Raw genomic sequence first — 25,716 nt, 5'->3', positions numbered from 1 at the left:
CGATCCATTTTTGGACATAGTTTTTAGCAAGTTTTTTTTTTTTAACTCATCAAGCCTATATTTATTTTTTATACCTTTCATTCGTTGTTTTAATTTCTGTCCATTGACACATGACAATCCTTCAAATATTTGAACCCAGTTATCATGTTTCAATTTTTTTTCTTTTCCAGCCTAATATTCCCATTTCTTTCAAACGGTCATTATTTGATATTTGCTCAAGGTACTTCATCATCTTGATTTCTCTTCTTTGGATACTCACCAGCTTATCAACATTCTCCCTAAATTGTGGCACTCAGAAGTGAGCATAACACTTCAGATGTGTGTAGTCTGACCCGAGACAGACATAGAGGGATTGACACCTTCTTACTCTCCGAACCTATGTCCCTCTTAGTTCCATACAAGCTTGCATTAACTTTTTTGACTACTAGGTGATGTTGAAGACTCACATTGATCTTGCAATCCACTGAAACCCCTGGATATTTCTTAGACAAGCTGGGTTAACTGCTATAGACAACTTAATATTTATTCCCTAAACTTTGCATCTATCTGCAGCTTTATTTGAGCTCTCCCTCGTTCTCCTCTCTCCTCACAGCAACCTGTACCCACATCATCACATTGGTGAGTTGCGATTCTGCTCCCTTTCTGGCTCCTTCCCAAGGACTGTTTCTAAACTACTGTTGCTATGCCAAAGTCATGTGGCCACAAGTTCCATGAGTTTTAGTGATACCTGGAGTGTGGGATATAGCAAGAATCACAAGGCCACAACTTCGACCCCCTGGAGAGATTTTTATGATCTGCCTTCGTCACTTCAATTAACTTTGGAACTTTTCCTTCTAAAGTTCAGAAATCCTTGCTCTCTGGTTATATAAAGACATGACTTTCCCTGGCTGTTGTATCTACTGTGGACTCCATTACTGCTATCTTCTTCCAGGAATTCAAACTTGCAACTCAGTCAGAAGCCCTCCTTTTTGTGCATCCTTCTTAGTGCCACTTTTTATTTATTTTTGAGGTCAGGGAAAGGTGTTAGTATACCATTCAGGGCTTTCTTCTTATTACAACTTCAGGAAGATCCAGTGATCTAAAGAACAGGATTTTGTGTAGTTTTCAAATTAGTGTAAGGTTTAAGAAACCCATATGAGTCTCTGCTCAGAGTGGCCTATATTTAATATTGGAAATAACTAAGGAGATTGCAGGAGATCCTTGAGGATCCCTGGATAGTCAGTCACCTCTTTGTAGGACATTAGTTGCTCATGACTCAAATGGAATAGTTTCAGGTGTTTCTTTCTGCCCCATGGTTCCTGCTGTTTTTTTTTTTTTTTTTTTTTTTTTTTTTTTCAGTGAAAGACTAGGGCAACAAAAGTTCTTCACATGCATATCTTCACACACCAAGCATCTGGAAGGTTAGAGATTTAGACCTTTTTTTTTTTTTTAAACCAATGTTCTTTTCTAATTACACTAATCCTGCCAAATCCTATTCATTCTCCAAACTGGAGAAGGATTCCATTTTCTCCAGGAAAAATATAACTAATTCCAAACCACACTCATCTTTCCCTTCTTTAAATTGATCCAACATTTAAAAGTCTGAATCATATATCTTAGCACTCGACTAGATCTGTTCTTGTACAAGTTAAGTATGTAATCTTTTCATGTGTGTATAAGTTTAGTCTCAGAACTAAAACAGACATTATCCCAGGAACAGAGACCCAAGCAGAAATGCTGTGGAGAAATGAGTTGGGATATTTTAGTTCAAACTTTGTCTTAGACATTCATTAGCTGTGTCCTCCTAAGCAAATTAGTCCTTGAACTTCTCTGAATTCAGTTTTCTCATTTATAAAATGGGAATGATACCATTTGTACTATTTACCTCACAGGGCAGTTATAAGGAAAGTGCTTTGGAAACCTTAAAGCATTATGTAAATTTAGATTAGTATTATCATCTCATAGCTTTGAAATTTAACTCTATATACTTCCTAGTAGGCAGTGTTTTACAGTGGAAAGAACAGTTATTTTGGAATCTGAAAACCTAGGTTTACATCCTATCTCTGGTTTTGAATAGGGCACTTAACTTTTATGGAACTCAATTTCCTCGTTACAAAATGTTGGACTTACATGGTCTCTAAAGTCCCTTCTAACTCTAAATCTGTGAACATATAAGTAAATAATAAAAATAATAACTGGCCGATTGGCCAATTCACATTTTTACTCTCCTCATTCTTCTCTCTCCATTTTATTTTGCCACATGCATTTCTGTGACATCAAAATAGTAAATAACCTTATATGAGATATACTATGGCATTTAACTAACCAGTCATGTAAGTAGTTTCAAAGAATAAGGAGCTGTGCCTCATTAGTTACTGGGCATTCTGTCCTTGGTCAAAAAACCTCTTTCTGCCTTCTTAATAGGCAAGGGCTTAAAGTTTTTTCCACTTGAAATCCCTTTTTGTCCAAAAAATTTTTATGTGATTGTAGGTAAATAGATTTATAAAATAGGGATACAAGTCAAACATTTACAAATAATAAATCATAATTTTGTGACCCCACATTCAGTGGGTATTTGGACTCCCTATGGGATTTGGAGCCCACATTTTAAGAGGGTCATCTGCTTCAGGAACCATATTCTTAGCTCTTCTCTCTTAAATACATAACTTTTTTTTTTTTTTAAATCAAAGCTGTTCTAATAGTTAGGGATTTATTATACATTTGGTGCTAGAAGATATCTCAGAGTCAATCTAGCTTCAATGTATCATTTTTCAGATGAGAAAGCACAGAACTGTGGAGGTCAATTGTTATCCCCAGGTTATCTGATTTCAGAGTTAGTAGACTCCTCCCTGCCTCCAAGGTAAGCACGGGGAATATTGAAAAGCTGACTGATAGCTTCTCATGAGTCCATTCATTTTCTAGGTCCAAAGGCAGGTATATATGTTAAAGAACTCAAAGAAATATATTAAAAATCAAATGAAAAACAAATTCTTAAAAGTATACAAGTGTTTATGTATTCAGACCTACCTATACATAGAAATTCTACATATCTACCTACAAATTCATGCACAGGCACACATATATAAGATATATGTAGATAAAGACATACACAGCTTTCAGGATTTTATGACAAAGTCAACTGTCATATCCAAAAATCAGTTTTTAGGCTTTTAACTCTCTCAGAATTAAAAAAAAATATATATTTTATTTAAAGAAACAATAAGAAAAAAGAAAAAACAGATAAGAATACAAACCAAAATGAAAAAATAACATTGTCATGTGCCCAGCAGAACATCAGGGAAGATTAAAACTATATAACAAGAAATGCCAGTTCAAAAAAGTATATATATATATTAGTGGAAGAAATTATATTCATGAATGTCCATGTTTTCTCTACTTTCTTGTAAATTATTCTTTTATTCTCTACTGTACACCTTTTTTACTTTATTCTTTTTTCTCCCCTTTCATCTCCCCTTCCCCCAGGCAGGATATAGTTAAGAAAGGATATATTTATATATACATATGTAGACATAAACATATATACATACACACATATACCCTGATACATAGACACACACACATATCTTTCTTATCCTTGCTGACCTTTTACTTTAATTCTGTTCTTTAACTTGCCTTGCTATTACTTAACCTTTCTCCATCCATGGATCCCTCCCTTGTCTTCTCTCACTCTTTGGTTCCCTGTCCCTCTATTATTCCCCCTTTATTTCTTTATAGATATTGGAAGGTGCTTCATGGTATATATGTAATATTGCTTATTTAACCCGTTCCTGATGTAAGTAGGCTTTCAGAACTATGAGCCCTCCTACCCCTTTTAATGCCTCTTTGTCTATTCTTCCTCTGCACCTTATTTGTATGACATAATTACTATTTTTACTTTAATTCTGCTCCATCTTTCTAATTACCTATTGTTGATATCAATCTTAAACACATTTCTCATGTAAAAAACATAAAATTCCTTGAAATAGGTATTCTTTGATATTGGCTCTTACAAGTTAAATTTTCTATTAAGTTCAGGTTTGGTTGATAGAAAATCCTAAAAATCTACAAGTTTGTTGAATGTCCATTTTTTTCTCATTCAAAATTGTAGATACATTTTGCTGGATATGGTATTTTTGGCCACAGGCTTAGTTCTTTTGATTGTCAGTATATATGATTCCAGGACCTGCAGTCCTTTATTGTGGCTGTTGATAAATCCTGTACAATTCTAATTGTAGCTCTAGTGTTTTTGTATTTTTTTTCTTGTTTCTTGCAAAATTTTCTCTTTAATCTGGAGATTTTGAAATTTGGCAATAATGTTTCTATGTGTTTTCCACAATGTATCTCGTTGAGGTGGTGATTATTGAATTTTTTTTCCTATTTCTACTCTCCCTTCATGTTCTATTACTCCAGGACAATTTTCTTGTATTATTTCTTGTATTATTGTATCAAGGTTCATTCTGTTCTACTTTTTAAATTATTTACAATCTGTTTTGTTATTTCTTGGTTTCTCAAAGCTTCACTAGCTTTCCCTTGCCCAATTCTAATTTTCAAAGAGTTATTTTTGTTTTTTTGATTCTGTATTTCCTTTTCTAGTTAACTTTTTCATACTCTTCTCGTTTTTCTTGGGTGGTTTTTATTTTTTATTTATATTTTAGTTTTCCTCAATGTTTTTCATTTGATTTTTAATATATTTTTTTGAGTTCTATAAATTTTCTGTGGGCATGTTACTGTTTGGGGTAGAAGCTTTCCTTACCTAAAATGTTCTCCTTAAGCACTTCTAATACTGGTGTGAGGGAGGGATGGTGTCTCTGGCTTTACTACAGCTCTCCTCTCTGACCAGGAATCCTACACCAAGAACTCCCTCTTCCAGCAAGTGCCTGCAGCTAGCAGCATCCCTGCCCCCTTGTTTCTGCACTCTAGTAAAGCCAGGAAGTTCTGGCACTCTTTAGGAAGAAGTTGGGAGGACATGACATTTTCCTTAAAGATTGGAACCTATATCTATAACTGCTGATCACTTGGAGTACCAATGGGCATGAGGATTAAGGGAGGTCATGCCAAGTTTGCCATAGAGTAAAAGAGAGAAGATAGCAAGAGGTCACTAATGGGAGGAGCCCATAGTGATCATGGGGAGTAATCCTTATTTCTGGAGGATAAGTCAATCCTATTTTCATAAAAAAATTTTTTCACTCTTAAAAGCTCAATTGATATATTTCAAAATATGGTTAACATTTTTGATTTTTTTCTTTTGAGGAAAATTTGAGTTTTCATTTATTTTCTTTTTATTGATATCATATTAATAACTCTTTATTTCCAATATATTCCTCTGTCCTTTCCTACTGAGTCATCTCTTATAATAAAAAATAAAAATGGTAGAAAAAGATCATTTCAACAAAACCAGCTAGCAAAGATTGATATGGTACTATGTGCAAAATAGCTTTAAAAAATGACATATTGGAGGTACAAAAATAATTTAAGAGTATTTCATCATAGTGTAGAAGTGATAAGGGGAATGAACCAGGAATGAAGAGATAAATTTAAGCGATAACTATCAAGGGGCAATTGTCTGGGACAAGGATTGATATATGCCACAAAAGGGAGAGGAATCAGACAATTTTTTTTTTGGTGGGATTTATTTTTTAATTTTGAGGTGGTTGTTTTTTTTTTGTTTTTAGGAAGGTGGATTTTTTTTTCTCAAAAGGATTCTATGGAGCTTGTAGAAATCTTCTTGAAGTCAGATTTTTCTAAGGTTGTCTTTTTAAAAGGATATTTATTTATATTTATTTAGAAGTATAGACTGCCTTTTATGGTAGTAATATGTTTTGAAATGCCTCATATATATGTAAATGTAGACATATATATATATATGAACAAATTGAATGAAAAAAATGAATGAATGATAGTATACTGGTGGGTGTGGGGCACTATCAGCCAAGAGGAATGGAGAAATGAAGATGAGCCTCAAAGGGAGCGGGGTGATATTCCCCAAGACAGAGAGTAAAAGAGGAAGACTTACACTGATAATAGTCCCTGCTTATTCCCCCTTCTTCTTTTTTTTTTTTTAATTCACTTCTGCTGAAATTCTTAGAAGCATTATAACTTAATGTTTTGCTTTTTTGATAAATTAAATGTAATTACCATTAATGTGAACCCACAGAATTAAAAGACTGAGAACTGAATCTGGACTTTTTCTCTTGCATATCATGAGAGAATCATTAATACCTGAAAAATGACACAGAAATCTTGGTCTCCAAAAATACATTAAAGCAATTGTTTTCATCTGTATTTGTGATGGGACAAGCCCTGTCTCTCTTCACCTCCAGTCTCTTTTACCTCCAATCCCACACAACCACCAAACGAATCCTCCTAAAGCAAGAGGCTTGCCTTTGTCATCCATGTTCAAGAATTTTCAGTGGATTTGCAGAGCCCCTAGAATAAAATACAAATTTCTCTGCCTGGTACTTAAGTTCCTTTGCAAACTGACTCCCATGTGGCTTTCCATATTGATTCCCCATTGATCCAAAGTGATCATACATTCTACTTTCCATCCAAACTATTGTTAGTTCCTTCTCGTACATGACAACTCATTACCTATTTATATGTCTTGGTGGTATCAACCATAACTAAAATGTATTTTCTCCTCCCCTCCATTTCCCAGAATTCCTAGCTTCTTTCAAAGAACCATCCATACAGGAAGCTTTTCCTGAGAATCAGACAATATTAATGACTTTAAAGTTTAATCCTGAGTGACTAGGAGAATGGTGATAGATGCAGCAGAGTGGGAACAGGAGATGGTTTTGGAGGAAAAATAATGAATTTATTGTAAAATACATTGAATTGGCTAGCCTAGGTTGATCCATAAGTCAGTCCTCTCAGGATAATGCTTTAATATAAAAATATTTAGGAAACTTTGATTTTGACAGAGATGCACCCAGCAGGAGAGGAAGGAGTAGAGATAAAGGAGGGTAAAATAGAGGGGGAGTGTAGGAAACTTGGAATATAGGGGGAACTTAGTGTAGACACTATTCTCTTTTTCCAGAAATGGCCTGGGACTCTTCCTAGTCCTAGCATTGAGCTACATGTTATCCTTGATCAAATCTCAACTATCTCCCCTGCAGCCTGCTCTGGCTATGATCCTCACAGCATCCATTGTCAGTACTTGGTGTTCTTGGAAGCTAGGAGAGTTTTTAACTTCAAAGTGCTCCTAATAGGGAGGAGAGAGATTTACTTGACCTTATCAGATTTATCAAGACCTCCTGTCTCCAGAAACCTTGGAAAGACTCATCTCAGCATTTCTCTAATCTGTCTTTCATTGCATCTACCAGACTGAGAACTCCTTGAAGGTAGGTATTGTCTTAGTCATCTCTGTATTTCTCTGTGCAATGAGCATTGGGCTCTACACATTAGAAATCCCATTTTACCTCATTCTCCCTAATCTTTTTCTTAGCATTTTAGTATGTCAGCCAACAAGTCAATTCATTTTAAGCTATTAATCACTAATTTGGAATTAATTCTCCCAGGCATATTTGAATATTCATAGGGGCCTTCCATCCTTTAGGAGGAAAGTAAAGGGAGCAAACATTTCTTAAGTACCTATTATGTGCCAAATACTATGCTAAGTGATTTACATATATCTCACTTGATCCAACTTTGTGAGGTAGGTCTTGTAATTATGCACATTTCCCAGTTGTGAAAACTGAGCAGATAGCAATTAAATCACTTTCCCAGGGTCATGTAGATGATTAAGTATTTGAGACCTGATTTGAACTGTCATCTTCCTAAATCCTGAATCCACAGAACCACTTAGCCACAGTGGTTCTGTGGATTTCTTATTGGGCAATTTCAGATACCAAGAGTAGACTGGTGAAGAGAGATTTCTGCCTCAGTGTGGGAGAGAAGTGCCCAACATGTTACACCACAAAGGTAACTTTCCAGACCCTTCCATTCAATTCAATTTAGCAAGTATATTAAATAGTAAATACAACATAGTTTACTGTCTGTGCTAGGCACATATTATTGAGTGCTAGGAATTACAGGACAAAAAACTAAAAGTGTTGCTAATCTTAAGGAGATTGCATTACACTGACATGAAACAACATGTATATAGATAAGTAAATATAAAATAGAGAAGTCAACATCAAATAATATGGTGGTGTGGGGAAAGGAACAATAAGGTTGATGGTGGCTCAGTCTCAACATCCCTCTTCTGACCTTCTCTATTCCTGTCAAGGATGCTTCCAATTCTTTCCATCACCCAAATTCACAATTTCAGTATCATTCTTATCCTTATTCTCATTCAACCCACCTAACCAAACAATGGACAAATCTTGTCATTATTTACACAATATCTTTCAAATATATCCCTTTCTCTTCACCCACATAGCTGTCATCTTAGTCATAATCTTCATCATCTTTCTATTGCAATAACTTCCTTGGTTATTAAAGTCTCTTCCCACTCCAATTTGTCGTTCTCATAGTTTTCAGAAATTCCCTGCTTAATAAACTCCAGTGGTTTTCTATTAGCTGTGTAGAATTATATTTGATTTGTCATTTAAAGCCTTTTACAATCTGTTTCCAACCTACTTACCTGGATCTAATACATATTAGTCTCCCCATTCTTTATAATCTAGTTTAACTGTTCTTTTTGTTATCCATAATGCAGCAACATTCCACTTCCTGTTTACCTGTCTTTGAGGTGATTGTCCCCCATTTCTGGAATATACTTCCTCCTCTCTGCCTCTTGAATACTTAGTTTTTTTTCCCCCAAGTCTCAGCTCAAATGCTTCCATAGGACCCCTATGTAACACCCCACCTTCTAGAACCTTCCATATATTGCCTCAAATCATCCTATATTTGCACTTTGTATGTCTTATGCATTCCTGCATGTGTATGTGCTCTCTCTTCTGGTGCAATATATAAAATCTTTAAGAACAGGGAATATTTCACTTGTTTATATCACCAGAGCTTAGCATGACATTTGTTTCATGGTAGGTATGTAGAGGAATATTGATTGGTTGATTGATGTGACTAAGCCTTGGAGGGAATGATACCTAAGAGGTGAAGTTAGAAGGGAGAGAATTCTAGGTATGGGATACTCTTGGCACAAAGTAGGGAATGTTGTGTTTGGAGAACAGAAAATGGGCCAGTTTGATTGAAATGTACCACTTATGGGGAGTAATGTGAAATCCATCAAACAGATAAGGTTGTGAAGCACTTAAGTATTGAACAGATGAACTTGTATTTTGTCCTAGAGAAAATAAGTAGTCAAAGAAGCTTCTTGAACAGATAAGTGACATAATATGACCTGGGTTTTGGGAATATGTATTTGAGGTTGACCATTTATTCGACCCAAAGGAGCCAAGATGTCTAGAAAGAATCTGGTTAATTCACTTTTCAAATGAGAATAACAGAGAAGAAAATGCTTCTTTTGGGATTAACGAGGGAGATTTGAAGGGATAGGAAATACAAGGCAGGAGGAACAATTGGTTGCATGTGGTTGTTTTTTGTTTGTTTGTTTTTACAGGTACACAGCAGCTCACAAACAGAGCTACTTAAGACCAATAGGCAGGGTTAAGATTCTCTTTAGATCATGATCAACTCCACCCAGTAGATTTACAATGTGCCTTATGGGACAATTAATACATATAACAGAAAGTGCCACTGTCGGGGAAGGGGGGAACAGATCACTGGAGTAATTCTTCTCTTTTCTAGTAAGATCCAAATTTATTGTAGTTGGGATGCTCCATGATGCTGAGTGGGAGTGGAGGTCAGATAGCAATGGTGGTGGTGGTGAAGGGGAGGGTATCATATAAGGAATATACCTCTATGATTTTTGTGGCTGCCTTTGTCACTTCTTTTCTTTTTTTAAAAAAATTTTAATAGCTTTTTATTTACAAGTTATTTGCATGAGTAATTTTACAGCATTGACAATTGCCAATCTTTTGTTCCAATTTTATTCGCTCCTTCCCCCAACCCCCTCCCCTAGATGGCAGGATGACCAATACATGTTAAATATATTAAAGTATAAATTAAATACAAAATAAGTATACATGTCCAAACCGTTATTTTGCTGTACAAAAAGAATCGGATTCTGAAATATTGTACAATTAGCCTGTGTCACTTCTTTTTACTAAGATCAAAAGTAAGACCAATCCAAGGCAGAGTATACTAATAGGTTATAGTTTGCCCTTGAATCTTCTCTATCCTAGCTTTCATGGAATCCTTTCTTTATTCTTTTTTTTCCCCCAAGTCCATGACAAAGTGCTGACTCTTGTCAGCAGATGTTAAAAACATTAAGAGGTACCCAGCATGGTATTGTGAACTCAGTTCTGGTTTTGGAATCTGAGTATGTGGTTTCAAATCAAAATTCTTCTATGTTCACTACCTGTGTAGCCTTCAGTTATTTTGCAAATGAAGTTTGATTAGATCTTTTAGTCCTATATCCCATGACTTAAGGTATGGCTTATCTTTTTGGGACAATGTAAATTTTAATAGAAGAATCTTTTTTTCTCCTTTTCAATTAAAATATTTTTAAAATTAAAATTCAATTTTTTTCAGCCCAAGGTTATTTCTCTTTTCTAATTAAACTCTTTCCACTTCAATCCATCTTTCTCAGTTGTCAGAATTTTCCTGTTTAATAAACTCCAGTGATTCATCTCTGTAGTACTATAAATGTATCTACTTGCCATTTAAAATCCTTTACAATCTGCCTCCAACCTATCTATCCAGATTTAATATATATTAGTCTCTTTCACATTCTTTATAATTCAGTTTAACTGTCCTCATTATTACCCTTAATGCTATAGCACTTCAATCTCTACTACCTTATCTTTGCATTGGTTGTCAGAATCTTCCCTTAAATCTTGCCCCATCCATTGAGGCAGCAAGAAATACAAAATTCATTACAGATATGAAGCCATGCAAAATGAATTTCTGCATTAATAATGTTTTGGGAAAAAAAGAGAAAGAAAGAGCAAAATATATGCTTTATTAAACTTCACTTTGAATCCATTAGTTCTCTATCTGAAAGTGAATGCCATTTTTCATCAATCAGTTCTTTGGAACTGTGGTTGTCACTATGTTGATTAGAATTACTAAGTCTTTCACAGTTGATGATTTTTGATAATGTTTTTATTGCTTTATACAATGTTCTCCTGGTTCTGCTTGCTTCATTTCACATCAGTTCATACAAGTTTTCCTAGATCTTTCTGAAACCATCCCCTCCATAATTTCTTACAGCATAATAGTGTACTATCAATTTACATAATATATTCTGTTCTTTCATTTTTCAATTGATTGGCATACCCTCAGTTTCCAATTCTTTACCATTATAAAAAGAGCTGCTGTAAACATTTTTGTACATATTCATTTTTCTTTTATCTCTTTGAAGTATAGACCTAGTAGTAGTAATATTTTGGGGGTAAATTATGTATGCATAATTTAATTACTTTTTGGTTATAGCTTTCAATTGCTTTTCAGAATTATTTGATTCACAACTCTATCAATAGTACAATAGTGTACCCATATTCCCACATTCCCTCTAGCATTTGTCATTTTTCTTTTCTGACATTTTAGGAATTTGATGGATATAAGGTGGTACCATAGAGTAGTTTTAATTTGCATTTCTTTAATTATTAGAGATTTAGAGCATTAAAAATATTATTGTTGATAGTTTTGATTTTCTCCAAAAACTGTTCACTTACTTTGACCATTTATCAATATGGTGGAAAAGAAGCTATTTTTACTAGGAAACTTGCAACAAAGATCTCCCATCCATCCCAATCAAGTTTTTTGGTTTTCTTTGAATTTTAGTTGCATTTGATTTCATTTGTGCAAAAAATTTTCAACTTTATCTAATTAAAATTGATTTTATCTTCTGTGAATCTCTGTATCTTGTTTGATTTTGAACTTTTCTATCCAAAGATCTGTCAGGTAATTTCTTTTATACTTCACTAACTTGCCTATAATGTCATCTATTATGTTTAATTCATGTACCCATTTTGAGCTTCTGATTGTATATGCTATAAGATGTTGTTCTAAGCTCATTTTCTGTCTGAATACTTTCTAGTATTTTCAGAGGTTATTGCTCCATTATCTGGAATCTTTGAGTTTATCAAACAGTACGTTTCTAAACTCATTTACTTCCATCTTTACTGTCTGTCTAATGTATTCTACTGAGCAACCATTCTATTTTTTATCAAGAGCCAAATTATTTTGATGATTATCAATTAAAATAGTCTGAAATATGGAATTGCTAGATCTCCTTCTTTCTTATTGAAATGAAATCTTTCAAATATACCACATAGGTTGATTTCTAAGTTGGTTTTTGTTGTTTTTGCTTCATGACCACTTTATTGATCTATTCTTTCTCTCTTTTGATGATGTATGTTTTTAGACATATAAAATTTTCCTAATAACTACTTTGGCTGCATCTTATGGTTGTCAATGTCTTTAAGGAAATTAATTATTGTTTTATGTTTTCCTTTTGATCCAACGATTCTTTAGGATTAAGTTATTTAGTTTTCAGTTAAATTTTAACCTCTTCTATTGTTTTTTTTTACTTAATATAATTTCTGTTGCATTGTAAGCAGCAAAAGATTGCTTAATATTTCCTATTTTTTGCATGTTTATAAGGTTTTTTGGTCCTGATAATGATTAATTTTTGTAAAATTGATCCACAGTAGTATATATGTTCCTTTTTATTCCTATTCAATATTCTTCTAGCCTACTTTGCTTTTCAAAAATTTTATTTTGGTTCTTAATTTTTTTTGTGTTTACTTTTATTACATTTTTCTAGATCTAAGGGCTATTTTAAAGTCCCTTCCTATTATAGTTTTACCATCTCCTTCTATAACTTGTTTAACTTTTTTTTTCAAGTATTTAGACATGATACAATTTGTTTCATACATGCTACATATTGATATTAATTTATTGTCTATGGCACCTTTCAGCACAATGGCATTTTTTTGATTATCTTTTTTAATAAAAAAAATTTTATAGCTATCTAGTGTGAAATCATGATTTTTGTTACCCCAACTTTTTAAGGTTCAATTGAAACATAAAAATTTTGCTTCAGACCTTATTTTGATGATGTATGAGTTTTTTATATTTCAATTGTGTTTCTTGTAAACAATATATAATTATGTTTTCTTTTTCTCATATATTCTGCTGTCCTTTTCCATTTTTACAGATTTCTCTAGATGTACTGTTGGGGGACAATGCTGGTACTAAGAACAGTGCAAGGCATCTCCAATGGGATGGAACATCATTATGTAAATAAATGTTCTTGCTTCTGCTCATGGTAGGTGGACAAACCTGTCTGTTCAGAGATTGCCTGAAGACTATAAAACTGGACCTGGTTCAGGGGGTTATTGCATTCCCTCTCACTCACTTGCTAACTTCTATTGATTTCATAATGGGTGGGGGGATATGGGGCATCAGAATGGCTGTGGTGTTGCTGAGTATGGGGCAAGTTCCGATTTGTACCTTCCAGGTTCAAAATAATATCACCTCGATGCCAGAATTGAATATCTCTCAGGTAACAACTCTCAAAGGGCCCCTTTTGAAAGCATCACATATGACTTTGGTGATAAGGGTGAAACAACTCTAGTTAGAGGATTGTGGGCTGAGGGTGGGGTGATGGACTTCCTAATATTCCCAAGGACCTCATTCCTAGTGGGCAGGATACTGGTATTTGATTCCTAAAGCTTCTGTTTAAGTAGGCCCTTTACATCTTCAGGACTCAATAATTTTCAGTGGGAAGGAAAAGAAATAGAAGCTGATGGGAATGTTCTCGTAGGATTAATGAAGGAACAAACTGAGTTTGAGATTCATGATAATTAAGGAGGATTTTAATATTTAATGAATGTTAACAAGTATTCTATCCAGAAACAATTTGACTATGATTCAGCTTACTTTCCAAATAGTAATTCAGTGCCTACTATGGACAAAGCACTATGCTAAGAACAATGATTCAAAGACAGAAACAAAATTAATTCTTGCCACAAGATTTTACATTCTACAGGGGAAATCAACATGCATGCAGACAAAATGCTAATTTTTTTTGAGGGAGAAAGCACTAACAATTGAAGAGATTGGGAGAGGTCTTATGCAATAAGCTGAACCCAAGCTATACTTTGAAGAAAGTTAAAGAAACTAAGAGGCAGACTTGAGGACAAGATTGTTTTCAGATACTAGGCAGAGTGATAGGAGAAGGAGTGCCATACATGGAGCATAACCAAGAGGTCAGTTTTCCTAGAATGGAGAATTTGTGAAGGGGAGTAATAAGTAATGAGATTGGAAAGGAAGGTGGGAATTAGGTTGTAAAAAGCTAATGATTTTGGATTTTGCATTAGGAAGCCATCAAAGACATGTGAAAGGGAAGTGATCTGGTTGAATATATGTTTTAGAAATACCAATCTGGAAGCTCTGTGGAGAATTAGAGAAGGGAGACCTTGGATCAAGAAAACCAATTAGGGGGCATTTGTGATAGTTTAGATGGGGAATATCAGGGTTTATACTAGAGTAGAGGCTGTAGGAGAGGAGAGAAAGAAATGGATGAGTAAGATGTCCTTAGGATATTAAAATTAAAATTAAATTGGTAATTAATAAAACATGGGGTGGTGAAATAGACGTAAGAGTGGTCATATAATAGGTCTTCCCTAAAGGCACATAGGAGATTGGTGCCATTTTAGGGATCCGTTTATCCAGAACCCACATCCAGCTTAGTTAATTAAAATTCCAGAAAGTAAACCTGTTTTTACTTCTCTAAAGTCTTCTTATTCTCCCTGAACTTTGGTGCACGTAGAATTGTCCCTCCTGGTTCAAGGATCCTGGAATTAAGGATCTATCATTCATCCTTTTCTCTCAAAGGTACCACCATTTTTCTGCTTGTAGAAGCACTTCAGTGATTTTGAGGCATCTGCATGCAGATAGATGACCTTCTGAAGTTCAAAAAATATTTTAAGCCAAAATTTTGGATTTTTCTTTTGAAAAAAATTGCATTCAAGCTGAAATAGCTATTCCTTGATCTTAACATTCCAGGCCATACAATTTTGTACAGTGGGAAAGAACATAGGCTCTGTAGTAAGAAGACCTTAGTTTAAATCCTGCCCTGATATACAATCTAGGATAACTATTTGTGTGACTTTTGGCAAGTTAACTAGCCAAAATGTGTCTCCATTAACTCATCTAGAAAGTAAGGGGATTGAATTAAGTTCTTATCTAATTCTAAATCTATGGCCTCTAAGTCTCTTTCTTATGATCCTATGACTTTTCCTTTCCATACATTATGTTAAGCTAAACTCTTTTCTCTGGGATCTATTTGGTTCTCATTGTTGCCTCTCAGAATCCTTTTCTTTTGTTAAGGCTCAATTCAGAAGTCACCTTTCCCATAGAAATTTCCCTGATTCACCTATCCCAGTTGCCAGCACTCTTTCCTTGCTCAAATCCATCTTATATCTACGTGACTATATATGCAGAATTTTTGGTGCTGGGGACTTTTGTTTTTGTCTTTGTAATCCCAATTCTGAGCACTGTATTTTGCACATGGTTGGCACTTAATATCTGTTTATTTGTGGAATTGAGTTGAATGAAGACTGTTAATTTAACCTGAGAGTAAAATAGCTGATTAGGGTGACTTTCTCTAGGCTAAAGGGCACTGGAATTTCATTAGTTTGGCCACGAATGAAAAACTGTCAGAAGAGGACAAGCAAGATATCAAAATGTCTTTGACAGTATTCTCCCCTTTTGCCAATGGGAGTGTGAACGTGCAGACTACCACTGTTTCGTAAGTACTATCACCCCCACTTTCTCTAATTTCCCCTTTCTTCTAAGCCTTAGATTGACCTCATGTAAAAGACTAGGAACATTTTGGCTTAAATGAATTGGATTAAGAAAACTTCTTACTGAGACTCTTCAGTTCTGCATGATTCTCTAGATTATCTCTAGATAATCTGGGGAAGAAAAACCATTTATTTCTGAATCCCGAGGCTTGGGCCAGTGAGGAAGAACAGATTACCATCAAAGCAAGGATGTATAATTCAAGGATCATTTAGGAAGTAGATCTGGGAAGGTTTGAAAATTATATTTACTGCATAGAACTTCCTTTTGACCCTCTGAATTTTCACTATTCTTATTTGAGAACTGATAGCATAAAATAGATTCCTGAATACTATGGACAGTAGAATTTGAGGAAGCATCAAAACTGCACTTTTAGGGAAAAAATATTGAAGACTTTCTATTCTAGCAAGATGCTGAAATTTAGTCCTAGCATTGCTGAAATAGTATCTCCTTCTCCCTCTGTCCTCACCCTAGGATTTACATGATTCACCCAGGAACCATTAGGGCCTTAAATTTTACCATTAGCTCTTTTTTCAATTAAGCATTACTTTCTCTTTAGATTCCTCTTTTTAAAATGCAAATCTTTCCCCTCCCTCCAATCTTATTTATTCTACCTCAGACATTTCATTGAGAATTTGTTCTTTAAATGGTAGAGGATATGATCAGAGGATCCCCAAATCTGAGTTTGGAAGTGAGGAACAACATTATAATTAGATAATGAAAAGGCCCTGAAAGGATTAGAGTTAGAATGTGATTTAGCTATGGCACTGATAATTACTTCCCTAAATTCATATTGGCTACCACTTATGAGGCACTTTGAAGCTCAAGAAAAACTTTAACATAGACATTATCTCATTTGTTCTTCAGAGTCCTGTGAGGTAAGTATGTGCTACACTTGTCCCCATTTTGTAAATAGATAAAACTGAATTTCAGAGAGCTTAGATTACTTGCCCATGGCCACACAGCCAGCAAGCATCAGACCCAGAATTGAAATGATATCTTTTAGTTTCAAATCCTCTACTGTTCTCACTGCTGCCCTGGGGAGGGGTGTGCAGAAGTAACAGTGATATATAATCCTGTGATCCTATAACTTGTTGCCAACAAAAATATTACCAGAGAATCACTGGTTTGATAGAACTCATGTTGGATTGCTTTTATAATAACCAACTTGTTTAAGAACTTCTACTTTCAAATCTTCTTACAATAGGTAACCATAAGACATTTCTGCTTTTCTGTGCCCAGTACGGTGCTACATCCTGACTTCCTACTTTAATTTTAGTCTTCCTTAGGTAATCCTTAACTGCCTGTCCTTGCCCCTTTCCCTTGCATTAATGACCACAAGATTCTTCAGTTTAGATATTTAGGAAAGTCCAGGCATACTGATGCATTCTACAGCCCAGATATACTTATGTTCTTCTTTTTCTTCTTCTTCTTCTTCTTCTTCTTCTTCTTCTTCTTCTTCTTCTTCTTCTTCTTCTTCTTCTTCTTCTTCTTCTTCTTCTTCTTCTTCTTCTTCTTCTTCTTCTTCTTCTTCTTCTTCTTCTTCTTCTTCTTCTTCTTCTTCTTCTTCTTCTTCTTCTTCTTCTTTTTTTTCAGGTGTGTGTATTTATTGAAACAGTTTTGAGCTTTTCAGAAGATGTCTTCCCTAATTGATCAGTTTGTGATTTTAGCAATCTTATTTGCCAATCAGAAAAGTAGTCTATATTGCCCCAGAGACTCCTAAATTTGTTCTATAGGAATTACATTTGTTCCCTAAAACTACATATATTTCACAGAATTACAGTATAAGCTGATTAGGTATCCTGGAGAGGCTGGGAAATCACTTATCTGAAACACAGGGAAAAAAATTACTCCATGCCTTAAGGGCATGACATCTTGTTCTCTCCTGAGCCTCTCCTGTGGCCCTGACAGAGGCAGGAGGGACTCGTGTGTGAACAAGGTATTACGTCAAGACTATCTTCAAGGACACAGAATGATGAAGCTTTTCTCTTTCCCTGGCACAGAACTAGTCCTCTCTGAACTAGAAATCATATGAGGACAGAGAGTCCAGAAGAATTTGATTTTCATGAATTAAATAATGGCAACTGAGAGGGCTGAGGGATAGGGATGGAGCATGGAGCAAGGACTGATTTTTATCCGCCTGTTCTCTAAGATGAATCCAAGAAGTTCGGTACTTACTTCTCTATCCCTGATACACAGGTCAGAAGGAGTCTGTATGGAAATAAATACTACATATTCCAAGGGAAATATTTCTGAACAATACAGAAGTAATGGTAAGTGAGAGAAGAAGGAATTAAAAATGGATTTTGTTTTCTTACTATTTTCACTTATCTTACAATTCATGGGATGATTGAGGAATTTGCTACAGACAAAAGCAGTATCAAGAAGTGCTTCATGGGAAATCTGGGACTGATTACTGACCTCATAAAAATGCCATGGGTATAGTGAAGCCATCCACTAGGACTTGTTCTAGAGCTAAGCCATACATGGGCAATTATTGACATGGGTGCCCCAATCCCCCTCCATATCCCAAGAAACAGAAAACAGATTTATGGACATACAGAGAAAGGCAAGTATAGATAGACATGTGTAGATATAGATATATAAGCAAATAGGGACACACACACACAAGCATACTCTATTGTGCTAATCTCTATTGTTAGGAACAGGGCCAGCCTTAGAGCTAGGCAGAATGCGAGGAGGTAAAAACTTCAAATATTTCCCCAAAGGCCAGCGTTTTAGAGTCCCCACTATTATCCATTCCTCTAACTTTAGACATTGTTGGCTCCAAGAGCCCCCTTATAAATGGATAATACCACGCCTTGAAAAAAACAGTATAGTAAATAATTAACACCTGAGTTATGAATGGCAGTTAGTCACTTGGTAAGTTCCCAAGGAGATTATTAGAAGAAAAAGTTTTGAGGGTATAAATTGGGATGGGATTGAGCAACATGTTCATGGATTGCATGCAGTCACCTCTTAGAGAAATAGGTCTTTGTGGCTGAGAGTAGAGAAAGTGGGAGATTCTTAAGATTGATTTAATTTCTTTCACAGTTTGCATCTGGTTTGATCCTGCCTGTGAAAATTAGGATCAGCTTATAAGAAAGCATTACAAGCTGCTAAGACTAAGGTTTAAGTCTCATGACTCCCAGCCACTTCAGTGTCTTTTCTACATCATTGAGTTTTAGGTACTTAACTTCTTGACTGTTGCAGGTATTCTGATGTTATTTCAATGAGTTCTTTTTTTTTTTTCTTTTCAGATGGAGGCCCTTGTTATTTCATAGTGATAGACACTGATTATAAAAACTATGGCATTATTTACATAGGAAATATTGAAAACAAGAATGACTTCCAAATCAAACTCTATGGTATGTTCCATCAAGTCATTGTTTAGTTCTGAATAAGACTCACTATACTAACAACTGGGCCTAAATGTAAGAAGTCTTTCATTCCTTCCTTAATATTTTCTGGTTTTATCATTTGAGACCTCTGCCTTCATTTTTGCCATAAGGCCCCACCATTAAACTCTTCTACTATGTCTGACTGTTTCCTTTTACTTTTAATTGTGGGTTGGAACACATGACCAAACTGACTTTTGGCTCTAGTTACAGATCCTTGACAGGCCCCACTTTGGAGAATGATAATACCTATGAAATTGTCAGAAAAGTGAGTGGGGAAATTAAGGCGAAATAGTTCTAAATTTTGATCTTGCCTCTTTCTTGTAGGCAGGACTAAGGTAGTGACAGAAGAAGTCTTTAAGAAATTCAAAAAAGTTGCAAAATCCTTTGGAGTTCCAGGGAAGAACTTGATTATGCTATCCAGATCAGGCAAGTACTTGGGTTCTGTTTAGTACCAGGTTAGCAAAAGTATGTGGTGTAGCTAACAACTTGTTTCACATGTACTTCCTCACTATCTCAGCCATCCTCTGCATATTATATATTATTTGCATGTTTTTTAGAGGGTAAAACTCAAGTCTGGCAAAAATAAAAGCCATTGTCCAAGTGACTCCAATTTCTTTGGAGCCTTTTTGTCTATTCTCCTGACACACAGTGAAAAATAAAAACTACCTACCTCCAACTTCTGGGGCATTTCATCATCCTTTGGTTGTTTAATCTGAGATCTCCTTAGATTCTTCCCCCAATATTTGACACTTCTCAATTCCAACCCTATGTAGGCTTGTAACAAAGAATTAATGAAAATCAATTTTATTTCAAGAATTTAAAATCTCTTCCTTGGTTTTTAAAATATAACTAGAGATTGTCTGTAGTGGAAGTAAGTCAGATTTGGAGATTGAGCCAAATGTTAACACTGTGTTTTTTACTTTCTCTCTCACAGAACCTTGTAGTTAAAGAAGTCAGAATGGTGAGTTTCTGCCTTGCACTCTAGTTAGGGTCTGGAGGGGTGGAGGAACCATAATGGCTACCCAAGTCATATTTCTGATAGTTTCCTTTTCTACCTCCCCCTTTAGTCCTCATTTATCCTTCTAAATCCCACATTATAGGATGATAGAATCTTAGGACCTATGAAGGGTTAAGGTCTTTGAATGACTTAGGTAGCATTGACTAGTCAGGTGGAATAGAGTATGGTATTTAACTGGGTCTAGACAATCTAAGGGAAAATAGGACATGACTCCTTAGAACTGGAATTTCCTTGTGTTTGAATGTCTCAAATTAATTTCTGCATGGTCAGGTAAATTGTCATCTTCATGTGAACTATGGAAATTATTTGTATTATAGCATATATGGTGCTGAGGTGTATTCAGCTATCATGTAGAAATGGCCTCAGCTGGATTATATTAGAGATTTCTTAAGTGTGATAGGGACTGAAATGTCCTCAGTCCCCCTTTTTTGTGGGGGATCCATTGAACGACACTAGAATTGGTGAATTTGAGGCAGAGGAAAAGACATCTGATGGTGTGTGTATGTATTTGTAAATTAGCTTATATAAGTGCATCTGGACTTAGAAGGTAAATGATCTGGGCATTTTGAGGAAAAGGGGTCTCCACAATCATCCCTGCTCATAATACTTTTCATTTTCTTCATTTTCTTCAGTGGCCACGAGGGAGCACAACACAGATCATACGGCCTTGTGTCCGGAAAAGGAGGGCTGCCAGATGGTTTTCAATGTTCCTTGTTCCCATCCATAGGAGAATGGTGTTCTGTTTGCTTCAAAAGTTGCAGCTTTCCATACTGGATATAATGATTGGGATGCCCCAACCTGTACCTTTGCTAAGGGGATTTCTGAGTGCTTGGGGCATTGCTCATCAGGAACCCCAAGTAATTGTTTCCCCTACTCATCACTTAGCACAATGACTGGCTAAGCCAGTCATTATAATAATAAATGATAGTTCATTGACTTGTTTTTTAAAATACACAGAGGGATATATACCAAAGCCTCTTTTATGCTACAGATCAAACTCCATACACTCAATATCATTAAAATGGAATTCTTTGACTATATCACTTTTAATCTCCAGTCAATCACTCATTTATTTCAAGGATTATTTATTATAAGATATAAGCAAGGAATATAGATTGTCACATGGGGTTTGCTCTAATAGGACATGCTTCTGGAATGTTATAGCAGAGTGATTTTTTAAATATAAGAGTATATTATTTAGCAAGGCTTCCCTTTTTTAGTTGTGTCTCTAGGACTGAGGATAAGGGGCACTACAGCAGTCATTATTATTCTTACCTAATCCCTCTAATGACCAAGGTAGAGCATTTGTCAGAAAAAAAGAAGAGCAGAGAGAGGATGAAATGGGAGAGAAGGCTCTAGAAAAGTATATCTACATCTATTTTTTTTAGTACCTTAGTAGAAGTATACATACTCTGGAGAGGCAAAAATCTTATTTTTCCCCTTTCTATTTTCTTTCAACTCCCAAAGAAGGACTTTTATAAACACAGAACAGAATGAAAAGGTGTTTAAGGTTAGTGGGATCTTTCCCTTTAAGTTCAATTTATATATAATGTTTCAATTCCTCAGAGTATCTATACTTTAGTTCTTAATTCCAGTTCAGCGCCTACAAAGAAGGGGAAACATCTGGTGGGTGTATTTATTTATTATTATTTTGGTTGGAGGAATTACATTTAAATCTATGATTTCATTGATATAAGGAATTCCTCCAGTGGAAATTTTCTATTGACAGATTGATAGCATCGTGGTAACTCACAGGCTTAAATAATTGCCAGAGAACATGAAGAGATTAGATGATTTACCTCTCATCCAAATAATATTTGTCACAGGTTAGGTTTTAACCCAAGTCTTCCTGCCTCCAAAACTGGTTCTCTCTCATTTGTGCCATGCTGGGTCTTGTCCACTGTTTCTTAACATTAATTTATTAACATTGTTAACTTAATATTAATACCTAATAGTAATAACTAATACATTTATATAACCCTTTACCTTTCTTAAACACAATTCCATCATGTAGGTAATATAAGTATTGCTTTCTTCATTTTTCAGTGGAGGAAATTGAGCATAGATTAAATAACTTCAGAATAATGGAGTTGGGATTCAAATTCAGATCTTCAGACTATATGACCATTACTTTTCTAACTCTATCACATTCTCTCAAATGTTCTTATTTCCATAAAGGAAAAATTCATTGTTCAATCTGTTTGTGATCCCAGATATTCCAAGTAGCTGTGTATTATAATAGAAACAGATTTGGACCAGAAACTAGAGAATCTGTGCCATTCCCCTTTGTGATGATAAAATGAATGTTTTAATTACCATGCATTTTATGTAAAATATTAACTTATCAATAAGGGCATACTGATAAAAGTTTAACAACTGGCTCTCTGGGGAAAAAACAGGCAAAACACGCTAACATTTTTGTAATCTTTTAATGTCTAGACAATCAACAAAACAATAAATCAAGTTTTAGTTTATATTTTGCCATTTTCCAAGGGGTAAATATTCATAATAAGAATTTAACAATTGACTCTATCCAACTGGTAAGAACTAAATCTAGCACACTACTCCCAGAAGAGGGAGAGAACTCAAAATCATTGTATTACTGCTATTAAATAGTGAGAAGTTCTTTCTTATATTTTCTTTAATCTCTCTGAAACTTTAAGAAAGCTCGTAGAAATTTGGGGAATAAATCCTGCCTTGTTTTTGAGGTTCTTTTAGTCACCCTCCTTTCCCCATAAAGAGAGAAAACTGAATATCAAGCCTCCATTTTGTATGCTTTTTATTTATTTTGTTTCTGCATGCTCAACCTTCCTTCCCCTTTTCCTTCTTTCCTCTTCCTCTCCCTCCTCCCTTTCCTCTTTCTCCCTTCTGCCATGAAAGTGATCTCAGGCCATTTTCTTTGTGAAATAGTTTTATCTAATTATCCATGATGGATATTTGCATACAAAAATAACTTGCATGATGGTTAAAACCTCAAAGAACTGAACTGAAAAATTCATGAAGGAAGTTTTTGGGATTTCCACTAACTGTATGATTTTGGTTAGTTTCCTTCTACTCTTTGGGTCTCAGGTGCTCTATCTGTAAAGTGGACTGGATAATCTCTGACAATCTATGATTCCAGGAGTCTGATTATGACACATGATTATGACACATCTCCTACTTCAGTGCCTAGTCCTGTTTGTGCCAGTTGGCGGCTTTTCATAAAATGTGTAGATTCTAGCTAATGTTAAAGCTTCTGGTCTGCCTTTCTCTCCCCTAACCTTCCCTTCATCTCCTATCATGATTTAAAGGCACAGGAAGTAAAACTAGTATGATTAACAAACCTCTGTACTTGTGCTGAATGCATGACCAATTATTTTAAATTCTAGAAATAACAAAAGATGTATTCCAACAAGTTTTCCTAAATTGATCTCACATGCTCATTTGTCAAATGGAGGCTTTTTTCATTTTGCCTTTGGCTACTTAGTGTACTCACTTGGATTAGAAGTCAAGGTCATGCATGGCTACCTTCTGAACAGGCTAAACAATGCAACATACTAAATGATGGAAAGCCCTTGCTATGAGTGTCCAATGCTATGATCAATTTTAGCGCAAAATCAATCTGCCAATTGATCAATCAAGTATGTACTTTGAGTCAGGATTCACAGATTCAGAAAATCATAAAATCAACATCAACTTCACAAACATTTTCACACATTCACAAAGTTTCACTAAACACTTATTCTAATATCTTCAAACTGGTTATGGAAGTAACTTTGGGTTCTGAAAAGCCATTACAGCAGGACTCTCATACTGAGAGAAAGATCAGCACCAGAACTTTCATCTAGTGCACAAGGATCAGAACAGATAAATTTATAGAGATGTACTCTCAGTGGTTGAATCACTAAGTGATGAATATTTCAGTCACAGTCTTTCATAAAGATCATTATTTAAATCTTGGAAAGGTGATCTGCTTCAGTGAAGGAAGCTTCCATGATGATGAGATCACAGCTTTTTGCAGAGAGTGGAGCGCTGTGCTAGGTGCTAAATAAGGGAGATAACCCTTGGTTCTTACTCTCTTGAAGCTTATAATCTATAAAGGGAAAATGGACTTCATGTCACATGCACCATCCAAGGTCTTTGTTTGACTAAGAACAGTGTAGTAGACAGAGGCAGAGTCAAAGGCTCAATAGGGAATGAGAGGAACCAAGAAGGTAAGGAATCAGTTGAAGTAAGAGGCAACAGCTAAAATCCTTTCCAAAGGGCAAGTTGCACCAACAGAGACTTTTTTTAGAGTTTGCAGTAAAATGTCTCAGAGTTTTATGAGTAGATAGGGCTACAAGATGGCACAATGGAGAGAGTCTCAAGCTTGGAATCAGAAAAACTCCTCTTCTTGAATTAAAATCCAGCTTCAGACACTTACTAGACATATGACCTTGGTAAGTCACTTACTACTGTTTGCCTTAGTTTCCTTATTTGTAAAATGAGCTAGAGAAGCAAATGGCAAACTACTCTTGTATCAGTATCCTTGCCAAGAAAATCTCAAATAGGGTCATGAAGATCCATGACTGAAAAACACCTGAACAACAACACAGTCCTGTCTTATGGAAGGGATTAGGCTCAGCCTTACAACTTCCAAGGAGTTTGTTTTCTGGGTATCTGTATTTAATTTCACTCATGTAGCAAGTTTTTCTAACCCAAAGATGATGGGTATGACTCATGGGAAACTAGGAAAGCCCAAATAGACAAGCCATCTCTCCAGTCTTTTGAATCTCAATGTCTCTCTGTCTCTCTCTGTCTGTCTGTCTCTCTCTGTGTCTCAATCTCTCTCTCTCTCTCTGTCTCTCTCTCTCTCTCTGTCTCTGTCTCTTTCTCTTTTGTATTTGCCCTTGATTATAGGCCACCTTTTCCATCCTCAGAATTGCTCCTGGCATTGGCAAGCCACATTTGTTACTTTTGGGGAAAATACAGTTATATGCTTATCTGTTAATCTGATCAGTGAAGAGAGACAACCCAGGTAAGGGGTGTATTGGATGAAATCATGTAATTCAATTGCATTAAATTCTCATTAAGCTTTACTGATGCTTTTTGTTTTTACATTGCAGTTTTTTTCAGCAAAACGCTATGAACTTTTCTCCACAGCAATAACAAAGAAGAGCTAAACAAACAAAAATTTGGTTATCTCATCTGACAGGACATATGTCCTTTTTTGGGGGGAATGGTAGGCAAATGGAGAGTAAGGGACTTGCCCAGAGTCACACAGTGGCAAGTGTCTGAAGACAGATTTAAATGCAAGTCCTCCTGATTCCAGGGCTGGTGCTTTCTCCACTGTACCACCTAGCTGTTCCCATGGGATAATAGTCTTCTATAGCCAATTGCTAAATTTTCATTGTGAGCATTTATACCTCAGAAGTCAGCAACAAAGCAGGATTTGATTTATTGTTTCATTGATAGACTAGACTTAAGAATGCTAATAATGCAGATTTGACTACACTCCCACTT

The 25,716-nt window shown here is 35.4% G+C and overlaps 1 protein-coding gene across 1 annotated transcript; it reads left to right on the top strand.

Moving 5' to 3' along the window:
• Positions 1 to 13,334: 13,334 nt before the first annotated feature.
• LOC127551000 (extracellular fatty acid-binding protein-like) lies at positions 13,335 to 21,275 on the top strand. The gene is made up of 7 exons (XM_051980362.1): positions 13,335 to 13,513; positions 15,624 to 15,763; positions 18,016 to 18,089; positions 19,077 to 19,184; positions 19,542 to 19,643; positions 20,152 to 20,178; positions 20,868 to 21,275. The coding sequence occupies exons 1-6, from the start codon at positions 13,391 to 13,393 to the stop codon at positions 20,163 to 20,165; spliced, it is 561 nt and encodes a 186-aa protein (XP_051836322.1). The 5' UTR covers positions 13,335 to 13,390; the 3' UTR covers positions 20,166 to 20,178; positions 20,868 to 21,275.
• The last annotated feature ends 4,441 nt before the right edge of the window (positions 21,276 to 25,716 follow it).

Source organism: Antechinus flavipes, chromosome 2, assembly GCF_016432865.1.
Source record: "Antechinus flavipes isolate AdamAnt ecotype Samford, QLD, Australia chromosome 2, AdamAnt_v2, whole genome shotgun sequence".
Lineage (NCBI taxonomy): Eukaryota > Metazoa > Chordata > Mammalia > Dasyuromorphia > Dasyuridae > Antechinus > Antechinus flavipes.
The sequence above is the reverse complement of the archived record's forward strand: the minus strand, read 5'-3'. Positions and strand labels throughout refer to the sequence as shown.